At 40.2% G+C, this 12,701-nt stretch overlaps 1 protein-coding gene across 1 annotated transcript in view; it reads right to left on the bottom strand.

Annotated features, from left to right (window-relative positions):
• The window catches only part of ENTPD3 (ectonucleoside triphosphate diphosphohydrolase 3), a 43,041-nt gene that overhangs the window by 7,502 nt on the left and 22,838 nt on the right, over positions 1–12,701 (bottom strand). Inside the window, exons 5-7 of the mRNA XM_001135726.7 lie at positions 9,168–9,318; positions 6,295–6,454; positions 5,062–5,295 (exon numbers count right to left, since the gene is read on the bottom strand). Of these exons, the coding sequence (XP_001135726.1) occupies positions 5,062–5,295; positions 6,295–6,454; positions 9,168–9,318 (545 nt within the window). The remainder of the gene's footprint in view (positions 1–5,061; positions 5,296–6,294; positions 6,455–9,167; positions 9,319–12,701) is intronic.

Below are 12,701 nucleotides of genomic sequence, written 5' to 3'. Positions count from 1 at the left end.
AGGCAGGAGAATCACTTGAACCCGGGAGGCGGAGGTTGCAGCAAACCGAGATTGCACCATTACACTCCAGCCTGGGTGACAAAGCAAGACTCCGTCTCAAAAAAAAAAAAAAAATTTAAATTAATTAATTAATTTTTTTTTTTTTTTGTAGAGGTAGGGTCTCCCTGTGTTACCCAGGTTGGTCTCAAACTCCTGGGCACAAGAGATTCTCCTGCCTTAGCCTCCCAAAGTGCTAGGATTACAGGTGTGAGCCACTGCACCTGGCCACCGTACAGTAAAATCTTGACTCAGACATTTAGCCCAACCCTTTCATTTTACTGATGAGGAAACTGAGGTACATATTCAAGTAGTGCAATTATTTAACAAAGGTCAGTGACAAGATTCTGCAAAAATCCTATAAAAGCTTAACATTCATCAAATATAACCCAAATGAGTGTTTTCCAGAAAAATCTTCATATGACTGAGAAAGAGGCAAACAGGCCCCTTTCTGCCTCTATGGTATGAAAAAAAATCTATGATTTTCAAAAATTGTTACATATAATCTATAGCATATCATACTTGGGTCACCCTATGGCTGAAATATTGGTTGAAAGAAAAAATATGCCAGGCGTGGTGGCTCACACGTGTAATTCCAGCACTTTGGGAGGCCAAGGCGGGTGGATCACGAGGTCAGGAGATCGAGGCCATCCTGGCTAACACAGTGAAACCCCATCTCTACTAAAAAAAAATAGAAAAAATTAGCTGGGCATGGTGGCGGGCGCCTGTAGTCCCAGCTACTCGGGAGGCTGAGGTAGGAGAATGGCGTGAACCCAAGAGGCAGAGCTTGCAGTGAGCCGAGATCACACCACTGCACTCCAGCCTGGGTGACAGAGCAAGACTCCATCTCCAAAAAAAAAAAAAAAGAAAAAAGAAAAAAAAATCAAACTAATCAATTGGCTATTTAGTATCTACTTCCAAATCTGATTTGTACTTTTTTTCTTTTCTAGTATAGTCTGAAGGGAGATTTATACTTTTAAAATGATTAAAACTATAAATTATTTCTGGCTTGGCCCAGAGAAGAAACAAGATAACATAAATTATTTCTGACTTAGTACATAGGAAAAGCTTAGTAAGTATTAGTTCTTTTCTTTTTTTGTGTGTTTGAATTTTTGTTATGGCATTCTTTAAGTATAATTTGCCAATGTGCCAAGTTCAGGCATTCAACATTCAACAGTCTTCACCGAGCTTAGTGTTTGCAGGGCACTGTCATGAAAAAGTCAGTCAATGGGCTCGAGGGAGAAAAGTCCACTAGAAAACTACAGCATAATCTGATCTTTGAGTAAAACTGGTTAAAACTGGAAAAAACAATGATAGAAACTATTCTTGATAGTGATAGAAAGCTTAAAAAATATACACAAAGAAAATACATTTAACAACAGAGGTACAGAACCAATGATGAAAACTATACATTTTATTGAAGGATACAAGCCAAGAATTAAATAAATGGAAATACATTGTATAATTCTGGATAGAAATTGTTGATGTCACTAATAAGCACATTTTAACCAAATTAATATATGGATCAATGTGATTCTATCACAATCTCAACAAAAAACTTCCTTTTTTGTTACTGCTTCAAATGACTTTGAAGTTCAAAATAAACCTCTGAGAGTAGAAAAATAGACTTTTGCAAGTAGAACAACATGATATTGGCCCCAAAATAGAAAAATGAATGTATAGAACAGAAAATCCAGAAACAGATCCTCATTATCTAAGTACTTATTATTAGAATGTTTTGGAATTCCTGAAGCTTATTTCAAAAAGTCATCACAACATGGGTGGTAATCTGAATGGTTCTAATTTTGTTGGAAGATTACCTATTTGTTCATTTAAATAAAAAAATACACCTGTCCTTTGAACCTGTCCTACAGAAATAAAATCACTAAGATTATATGAGTAAGAAGGCTTATTATATTATTGTTGTAGCAACAAAACAGGACATAGCCTGATGTCCATGAGGGAGGGTATGATTGATAAATTATGGGATAGTAAATAGTAAAGAAAATAAGTTAATATACTGACCTGGAAAGTGTAGAAGAACAACATATTAAGCTTTGACCAGTGATGGCATTCAGTAAATGGGATTGGAAGGAGGATCTTTCATTTTGACTTTAACACTCTTTCTATGGTTTTAAATTTTTACAATAAGAATGTACTTTCTTTCATAATCGAATGGTCAATTTTTTTTCTTTTTAAGTTATGGTACTTGGAATATTATGCTCTCATAAAAAATCGTATTTTAAAAGGACATTAACAACACAGGAAAATGATCATAATATATGGTTAGGTAAAATAAAAGGTAAATATAAAATTATATATACCATATGAAGCCAAGTTTTTACACATTCATACATTTAAAAAATGGAAGAAAATGCAATAGTATGTTAATAGTGGTTAATTCTGTTTTTAAAGAAATCCTTTATAGTTTTTGGTGTGCATCTTCTAAATGTTTTTCACTGAACATATATTACATTAAAAACAGAAGAAAAATTTCTTACTTAAAAAGGAAAAGATAGAAAGTGAATGCACATTCCTAATATCTAACATGTTGTCAGAGTGAGACTTCAGCTCTAAGGTGACTGGAGACTTATTGATAAGAAAGTAACTTGCAAAGTACATATCCAGCTATCATTCTCACCACACTACCTAGTTCCTTATATTACAGATGAGGAAACAAGATCCAGACTGATGGAATTTACTCAGTCAGTGTTTACAATGCAATAATTTGTGTGAACCTTCCAAGTCAGGGCTTGGCAATACATATTTGACCTATGAAACTGTTGGTCAGGTGAGTCTTGACATGAATTTGTCAGTAATCCTCATCTCATCTGGGTCTCTCCTCTTGCATGAGTCAGAAGCCTCTGAGGGCAGAGCCACCCTATCAGGCATCTAGAGGTTACCATGCAAATTGAAGACATGTGTCCCTGTCCCTGTGAGCTGACTGTGAGAGGCTGGGTGCTCACTTCTCCATGGCCATTGCTGGGCTCACATTTGGAGACTGGCATTCTCAAGCCTAAATCAGACCTCAGAAAGGTGAAGTATTTACTTCTTTTCTGTGGACTGCTGGATACATAGATAATCATTCTTTAGTAAACATTGTATGAGTACAAAAACACACAGAGGCACGCAGACAGACAGAAACACACACATTCCATAGGGCCAGCCAAATTTAAAAGATTAGCCTCTCTGATCCTCACTCACCCTGGAAAAAGGAGGATTTCACCTGAGCCTCCACATTCTACCCCTGCTAGGGTCAGAGCTGGAGCAAAGGACATTAGGCATTGCTAGAGGTAAAAGGAGCTGGAGAAAAGAGGATTTTCCAGAGCTTCTCTCCCAGAAAGAAAGAAGCATGTTGGTTGAACTACTTTGATGAGCAAGTGGGGATGAGTGGTGAGTATTGAGATCCCCTGATAGGGAGGGTTGATTGAGTTACCTGTAGGGTTTGGTTTGGCTGACTGGGCAGGGAGGTGGAAGTTGGGATGGGAGCCATGGAAGGTGACACGGTTTGGCTTTGTCTCATGTAAAATTGTAATCCCAGTGTTGGAGGAGGGGCCTGGTGGGAGGTGATTGGGGCATGGGGGTGGATTTCCCCCTTGCTGTTCTCATGATAGTGAGTGAGTTGTCAGGAGATCTGGTTGTTTAAAATTGTATGGCACCTTCCGCTTCACTCTCTCTCTTCCTCCTATTCCCCCATGTAAGAAGGGCTTGCTTCCGCTTCGCCTTCTACTATGATTTTAAGTTTCCTGAAGCCTCCCTAGAAGCAGAAACCTGTACAGCTCACAGAACCATGAACCAATTAAACAAACCTCTTTTCTTTATAAATTACCCAGTTTCAGGTATTTCTTTATAGTAGTGTGAGCATGGATTACTACAGAAGGGTAGTTGAGGGCTGTCAGCAGGGTTCTCACATCTATCCTTTCCAGGCAGTGCTCAGACTCTCCTGACAATAAATGTCCCATGCATGTGTCCTGGGGCCTCAGCCATTTCTGGGAGGATTGGGGAGATGTTTGGGGGAGGGGCCAGAACTGGAAGCTGAGTTCCCACAACCTACCCTGCATGAACACTGGGTAAATGCAGGGGTCTGAAGTTGTGAGTCCTGCTGAAGATGCACTTTTGTGATCCCTTCAACTCCTCTGCAGGATAGAGTCTGTTCCTGTCTTCAGTTATCAGAGTAGGTTGGACGAACGTGGGTTAACCTACTGATGTTGTGTCCATTTTGTTCATAGGCTGATTCCCCTGCCTTTGAGTCCCATAAGAAGCCAGGATCTGTGGCTTCTGATTTCCTCATACCCCTCTAGGCAGTCAAGGCCCATCCTCTCAGCCACCCAGCCATGGCTAAGATTGATGTCCCCTGAGCACTGGTGTTTGGGTCTGGGGTCTCACCTGTGGAGTTAGTGCCCTCATGAACACACACTGCATAATGTTGAGTTTAATATTAGCAATAGCTTTCTAGCTGATGCCTGAATTAGCCTTCTGGGCCCTGGAACACTTATCAAATGAATTACTGATCAACATGATGGAATGTGGTTGCTCTAAAGTTCTGCCGTATAAGGGTATCAAGTCTGCCTAATATAGACCCATCTAAAAGGAGGCTGAGCCTGGGAAGGGCTCTGCCCTCTCCCCCTTCAGCACACATTTCTCTTGTGACCACTAATATTATTTTGTCTACACCCAGGGGAGTCTCAAAATTCTCAGGCTTATTTAGCTCCTGGTTTAAAACAGTTTGTGTCCATAAAGGGATTCCAGGTCTTGAGTCATTTACAAAACAACTGAAGCTCTGGAACTTCCCTAGACTTCTTACTCAAATTTACTGGAAGTGGGCAACATGAGAGGGAGACGGAGGGGAAGAAAGAGACAGAGAGGAAAGGGACTTGGACCCCCAGGAGTAAATTGGAAAATGCTGTTATTTCCATCTACCTTTCAATTGAAGTGGAGAGGACAGACCCCAGAAGGCAGGGCATTCTCCCCTCAGCTCAAACCCTCAAGAGAACACCTGCCACCCCCTACCCCCGACTCAAGTACCTGCAGGAGCATTGCCAGAAACTTCTTCTCAGCCTCATTCCGGCCATAGCACTGGAAGCTGTGTGTGTAGAGCGTGTATACGTAGCCATACAGGGACACCTGCATGATGTCGCTGGTGTTCAGATCCATCTTCTCTCCTGCCACGAAGGATATTTGGGTGGAGGCACCACCTAAGTCCAGGGCACCCGTGGTTTCCACTCCATGTGGGTGCACCCACATATGCCACAGGTTCTTCTGCACAGTGGGAAAAGGAAGTGAGAAAGAAAGCCAAAGGCACCATCTCTGTTTGCCCAGAGTTCTCCACCCAAGCCTCGTCTCCTATTACTAAGAAGTAGGACAGAGGGAGCATGTGAGGCCAATTCTTTCCTTTTCTTTTAGAGGTGGTGAATTAAAATGCTTACAGGAACTGGGCAGGTAACATAGGTAAGTAATAAATGAGTGAAGTAGATTAGGTGTATAATAGGGAGTGGTGGGTCTGTGGCAAACTGGAGAGTCCATGATTTACACTCTGTTCCTGTTACCGTGCGGGAATGTGAGTCTACTGTGACCAGTTCCTCCGATTTTTGGGAGGAGTGAGGAGGTCAGAAGAAGCTAGAAGTATGGATTTTTATGTGAAATTTCCCAAATGTTAATTGTTGGTAATTATTTAAAAATTTAAAATACATTTGAAGGGGAACAAAATAGGTCTTGGGCTGGATATGCTCTGAGTAACTCCTGTTTTGTGCCCCCTGTAACATGGCAGTTGTCTCTTGGAGTCAACTTTCCTCTGCACCAAGGGAGCAGGGAGTGCAGGGATTGGACTGTGAGGAGACCTGGGAACACAGAGTGAAGACCTCCTCCTGTCTCTGGGGACTTAGGGATACAGACTTCCTGAGGGCTTTGTACATTTCAGATGGTCATGGAGCCTCTCTGAAGGGTTATTCTTCAACTGCCCTCCCAAAGACCCATAGCCTAGTGTTAAATTTAGATCCCACCCCCTTCAATTTCTTACGAGCTAGTAAAGTGACAAGATTCCCTCCCTCCCTAGCATTTAGTCCTGTTTATGACCATGTTTTCTCCCCAGCTATATATGTCTTTCTTAGCTATTGCCTCATAGGTATTTCCCTAATGCGTTACATGGTAGGAGTGATACAGGGCAGATATCCCTGATGGCATGTACCTCTACTTAGGCTATCACTCACAGGGGATAGGATAAACAGTAAGATTAAAAACCATGCATTTGTTTGCACACACCTCCAGGAAATTTCCCATTAAATAGTTGGCTGTAATCCATCCATATACCCCTTCTTCTTGCCCAGAAATGATTTGAGCACCCCTAAAGTCAAAGGGCTGGGACTTGAAGTAGCTTTGGATGCTTTCAAGGACTTCATTAGCTGCTGTTTCATTTTGCAACCTGTACAAGGCACAGAACAAACAAGTCTGAGTGCCCAGACAATACAGTCTTAAAATACATAGTCTCACCCAGGTGAAAATGCAAACTTCACCGTCTCCCTGCTGGTGGGGATGAATGATTTTCCAGATGTGTGCTGTACACCACAATCCCTTTTGCAAGTTGAAGCCTTCTGGGGCAACTGTGAAGGCAGGATGCACTTGTTACCTGTCAAACTGCCAAGCAGGAAAATTGCTTTCAGCATAAGTACAATTTGTTCTCCCCACCCATCTCATCTGTTCATGTATCAAAAGAGCCTCCTATTTAACTGCCATTGCTCTGTCTTAGATCAGCAGAGGAAAGGGGATTGATGAAGTCATAAGAGTGGCATAAATAATCTCTTGGAGGCACCATATGAAGGAACCCTCATCTGACCAGACGGAAAGGGAGCTTAGTAGGAAGGGGGAAAGGAAGAACATTGAGTTTTTAGCTGTTTCTGCTTCACTCTTTGGGAGGGCTTCAGCATGAAGGAATATGACAGTCATCATGGCTGTCACTGGATTGAAAAACCACTGGTGTGCTGACTCTTAGACGAGTGGCAACACAGCATTCTATCCCTGGTGACAGAATGTTATGGCGTCCATCTGCTGCCATTTTACCCTATGAAAGAAAGCTCACTTGGGAGATTATTTCATCTTTCATCCATGGGTAGAAAGCCAGGGGCACTGGCTGACTCTTGGCTCAGGAAGAAGAAAGAGCAAGGCTATAAGCAGGATCCATTCCAATTCCGTGGCCAATTATCACTGCTTGGAAAATAATTCAGAGTTTTCCCAGTTTCATCAATTCTCATCCCAGCTAATTCTCATTAATTGTTTTCTTTTCTATTTTACTTGTCTAGTAATTAAAATATCAGCTAGTTTCTCAGAAGAAATAGATCATCATTAGAAAACAGTTTTACAAGAAAGAGTTAGTACTTAATTTATTCAAAGGAGACATACATTTTTTCCTAAGAGGTGAGCTTTCTGTTCCATGGTTTTTGTCATGAGCTGTAAATTGCAGAGCCTTTTAATTATTTCTCACTGAAAGACTGGGGGAGGGAGGGGAAGCAACCAAGAAAAAGTCAGTTTCTTAAGAGCTGCTTTGTTTGTTTGTTTTGTTTTTGTTTTTAGAGTACTAGAAGTCTACTTAAGTCATAAGTTCAGAGCCAGTTCGACCAAGAAGTTTACATATGTACAAACACTACTGGTAAAGCAAAGATTTTTAAAGTAACTTTTACAGACATTTAATGGAATTGAACCAGTATTTCTCCCTGATTGTAGTCACTTATCACATTCATATTGTTGGTATTGCTCAGGTCCTGTTCTGAAACTTATTACCTGAAGTCAAGTCCCAGGGAGAGTAAACAGCATCCTAATGTATTCTGAAATAGGAAATTCAGTCTGAAAATGGGAATTGAATAGACTGAAAGCAGAAGGATTTCACAAACTAAGCTCTAAGCATTCAGTCTCCAAATTGAAAACTTCATGAGCACATCCTGCAGCTGGCTTTTCTATAAGTAGCTCCACACATGTCGTGTTAAGGAAGCATCCACTATAGCAGATGAGGATTTTAGGTCCATGGAATTAATAGCCTGTAAAGGGGCTGCCTTTCTGTGTTCTCTGAGATTACATGGTTTCAGTTCCATCCTTTTTGGAAGAACTGTTTTTATAAGAAAGAAAAAGCAAAAGGAAGGAGTTTTTAGATCATTTCTATTACACGTAAATGAAATAATTTGGAAATACACTGCAGATTCCAAGAGTGAGCAGAGAAATCTGACTTCCTTCCACATTCAACGTGGTCAACCAGGAAATCAGATTAGAAACAAGAATTATGAGACTATAAGGAAAAGGCCCAGTCTAATGGAGAGCACATCATGATTTCTTTTCATTATCATGTTAAAGGAGCTCTGTTTGTTCTTTTTTTATTAATGCTCAGACATAGATAATTTTGCGTGCTTGGAATCGTAGATAAAGTGGCTCTGAAGCAGAATGAGTGTTGTTTTCTTGTGATAAAACCTTATTCCAACACTTGGAGTAGTAGCCTTTACTCTGAGTAGTTTTAAGTTTGGTGTTTCTTTTTGGAAATTTTTTTTGAAATTTCAAGGTCAAGGAAATGCTATAATGGAGAAAAAAGAGAAAAGACATTCAAAAACAATGCAACTGGGCTAAAAGCCATGACTACAAATTTAGAAGGAACTAATTTGAGTGAGTGAAATGAGATGCTTGTTTCATAACAACTCCAAAAGCTTTGACTGATTTGAGGTGCAGACATGCCATTGTTTTAAAGCAGATTTCAGTGGTATTTTGTACACAAGCGGAAGCTACATAGCTATGGGTTGTACTTACTACCAAACTTAGCTGGTTGTTCACAGGTGTCAAATGCCAACTGTCAAAACAACTACTTTTCAAAGAACTAGAGTTATATCCCATGAGCAGATTTCATATGACCTCTCTCTTTTTCAAAGTTCTCAGTAAAATCACCAAGGGAGAGGGAAACAATTTTAGAACTGTTTCTTTCTGGGTATTAAAATAAAAACTAAAAGTTTCCCAACCTTTAAAGCCCAAATTTATGGCAGAATATGGGCTTCTTTTTGGGGGGCGAGGGTTGTTCCCAGAAATAGAGTTACATTCTTGGCAAGATTCAACATATTCTTGGTTATTTTGGTCAAATGGGCTCCTTTGTGCCACTTAGCCTTTACCTCAGCAAGCGCATCCCAGCCGTGGCTCCCAGGTGAATGGGGGTGGATCCGTGGAGGTGGGATGGAACCTGCCCCTTGACTTTTTGCATACACTCCTCAAAGGCTTTGGGGACATCTTGGGGGTTATTTCCATAGCTGGAGATTCCAGAGCCTGAAAAGCAAGCAGTCAGCATCTGTCAGCATTTCCAGGAACCAATCGCAGTAATACAACTTTTAAATAAAAAACAAATTGGCTTTGAAAATTATTGGGGTTTGGTAGGGGGTCGAAAACAGCTGGATGTGGTAAGTCCTGTATGGTCACACTGATCAGTATACTTGCAACCTCTAAAAGAATGAATTACAATTGTGTAAAAAGTAAGCCAGGGCCTACTTTAAAAAAATGTTTTCATTATAAAAATTTCAAATATAAATAAAAGTAGAGAGAATAGTATATTGAAACTCATGCATCTATCTCCCAGCTTCAACAATGATCGACTCTTATTTCATCCATACAATCTTCCACTTGCTTCCCACAAAGCAAAATGCAGATGTGTCATTTAATTCCCATATTTCAGTATGTGTCACAAAAAGTAAACATTCTTTGAAAAAGCCCTAACTACAGTTGAATTATTATACCTGTACAAATTAAAAATAATTTCTTTTTCTTTTCTTTTTCTTTTTTTTTTCTGAGACAGAGTCTTGTTTTGTCGCCCAGCCTGGAGTACAGTGGCACGATCTCGGCTCACTACAACCTCCACCTCCCAGGTTCAAGTGATTCTCCTGCCTCAGTTTCATGAGTAGCTGGAATTACAGGCGTGCACCACCACGCCTGGCTAATTTTTGGTTTTTTTGTAGAGACACGGTTTCACATGTTGCCCAGGCTGGTCTTGAACTCCTGACCTCAGGTGATCCACCTGCCTCGACCTCCCACAGTGCTGGGATTACAGGCATGAGCCACCATGCCTTGCCAAAAAAATAATTTCTTAATATCATTAACTATCCAGTCATGGTTCACATTGCCTCCATATTCATTCTCATTCTCATCCTCTGTGTCTCTTTCTCTTCCTCCTCCTCCTCTTCATCCCTCCTTCTTCCTTCATCCACCACCCTCTTCTCATTTGTATGAGTCAGGATCCCAATAAATTCGGTACAGTGCAATCTTAAGTCTCTTTCTGTCTATTAGTTCTGCCTTCCCTTTCTATTTTTCTCCTAATTATTAAAAATTTTACTTGCAATTTCTTCGTCCTGAAGAATGTCCACAGTCTAGAGTTTGTCGATTGTACCCTCATAGTTCAATTAACATCTTACTTGGTCCCTTGTATTTCTATAAATGGTTAACTGAATGTAGAGGCTTGATCAGATCAGGTTTGAAATTTAAAAAAAATATATAGGGATTAGTGTGGACTTACAATAGGAGGCACAGTATCTGGTTGTTTCTCTTTTTGTGCTGTTAGCATCATCAATGATAATGGTTTAGATCCATTATTTCATTAGGGGTTGCAAATAGTGATATCTTTTTCTCTCTTTTTTTTTTTTTTTTCTGAGGTGGAGTCTCACTGTGTCACCCAGACTGCAGTGCAGTGGTGTGATCTCGGCTCACTACAACCTCTGTCTGCCAGATTCAAGCGATTCTTGTGCCTCAGCCTCCGAAGTAGCTGGGATTACAGGCACGTGCCACCGTGCCTGTTTAATTTTTGTATTTTTCGTAGAGACAGAGTTTTGCCATGTTGGCCAGGCTGGTCTTGAACTCCTGGCCTCAAGTGATCCACCCGCTTCAGCCTCCCAAAGTGCTGGGATTACAGGTGTGAGACACCATGACTGGCCTGTTGCATTTTACTTTTGAGTTTTAGGAATTACTTTTTAAAAAACGATTTTGTTTTATAGTTACTAAAATAATTACATAGTTCTAAAATTAGATCTACAAAACTAGGTATATTCAGAGACATCTAAATTCTCTCCTTGTCTCCTCTTCCTGTAAGTAGTTTCTTTTCTAAAAAAAGTTTAACCATTGTTTGTTTAAAATAAGCAAATATATATTTTAATCACTCCAACTTTTAGATACATGGTAATTTACTATATATACTTTTCTCCACTTTTTTTTTCTTTGCATTCAACAATACTTCCTAGTGGCCACTCCATAGCAGTATATAAATATTCTTCATTTCTTTTTACAGTTGCATTGCATGCCATTGCATGAACATAACTTAATTTGTTCTCCCAGTCCAGGCTCTGAGTTTAAATAAGTCTACTTTAAGGAAGACAAAGTATAGGACAGACAAGGAAGATGGAGAGAATATGGTCCCTCTGGAAACTTCCTTCTTTGGAATTGATAGAGCCACTGCCTCCTTCAGCTGCCCTTTCTTAACCTTTCCCACCCATCTTCCAACTACCACAAACCAATAAAAAAACCTGAGCATTGTAATTACAAGTTTTGCTTGGATGTGTCCATTAAGATGCATAGACATGTGGATTTCATCGACAGTGCTAGAGAAGCAAGGACAGGCTTTCTCAACCTTGGCCAAGGACAGAGCCTCTAATGTAATTTTCCCTCCTGGGGCAATGACCTCCTACAACAGACAAATGACAGCACCATAAGCCGTGGGCTTGATGAACTCAGTGGCTTGATCTCAGGAGTTCAGAACTGAAGTAGCTGTAAGAAACACTAATAACAATAACAACAATTAAATAAATATATATGTTTATATACGTATGTATATATAATTTTTTTTTTAGACGGAGTTTTTTGCTCTTGTTGTCCAGGCTGGAGTGCAATGGCATGATCTCGGCTCACTACAACCTCCGCCTCCCAGGTTCAAGTGATTCTCCTGCCTCAGCCTCCCGAGTAGCTGGGACTACAGGTATGCACCAACAGACGCGGCTAATTTTGTATTTTTAGTAGAGATGGGGTTTCACCATGTTGGCCAGGCTGGTCTCAAACTCCTGACTTCAGCTGATCCACTTGGCCTCCCAAAGTGCTGGGATTACAGGAGTGAGCCACTGCACCCAGCCTGTATGAATAATTTTTAATATAAAAATATATTAATCCTAAAAAAAGAAAAATGTTCCCCTCTGGTGGGAAGGATTATGGATGATCTTACTTCCTTTTCTACTTTTAAATAAAGATGGGCTCTTGCTATGTTGCCCAGGCTGGTCTCAAACTCCTAGGCTCAAGTGATCCTTCTGCCTTAGCCTCCTGAGTAGCTGGGAATATAGGTGCACACCATTGTGCCTGGTTCCATTTTATTTACCTGTGTTTTCTGATTTTCACACAATGAAAATATATTATTTTGTAATTAGAAAGTTATTTTTAAAAAGACACACAATTCTCTCAGTAAATAAAATGTGAGATTAAGCTCTCAGGCATATTCCTATGAGATAGGTTAGTTAACAGGTTTTTCTCTCCAAAATGCCAATAAAGCCAACAAAAACAACAAAACTATGCTGAACATCACAGGTCAGTGCTCACATTAGTCTTAATTCTTTTCTGTGAAACTAGTAAAATGAATCCCCATATACTGATCATTCAGCTTCAACAGTTAATCAATACACAGCCCA

Source organism: Pan troglodytes, chromosome 2 (assembly GCF_028858775.2).
Source record: "Pan troglodytes isolate AG18354 chromosome 2, NHGRI_mPanTro3-v2.0_pri, whole genome shotgun sequence".
In the NCBI taxonomy this organism is placed as follows: domain Eukaryota; kingdom Metazoa; phylum Chordata; class Mammalia; order Primates; family Hominidae; genus Pan; species Pan troglodytes.
Note: the sequence above shows the minus strand (reverse complement) of the source record. Positions and strands in the feature narration are given on the sequence as shown.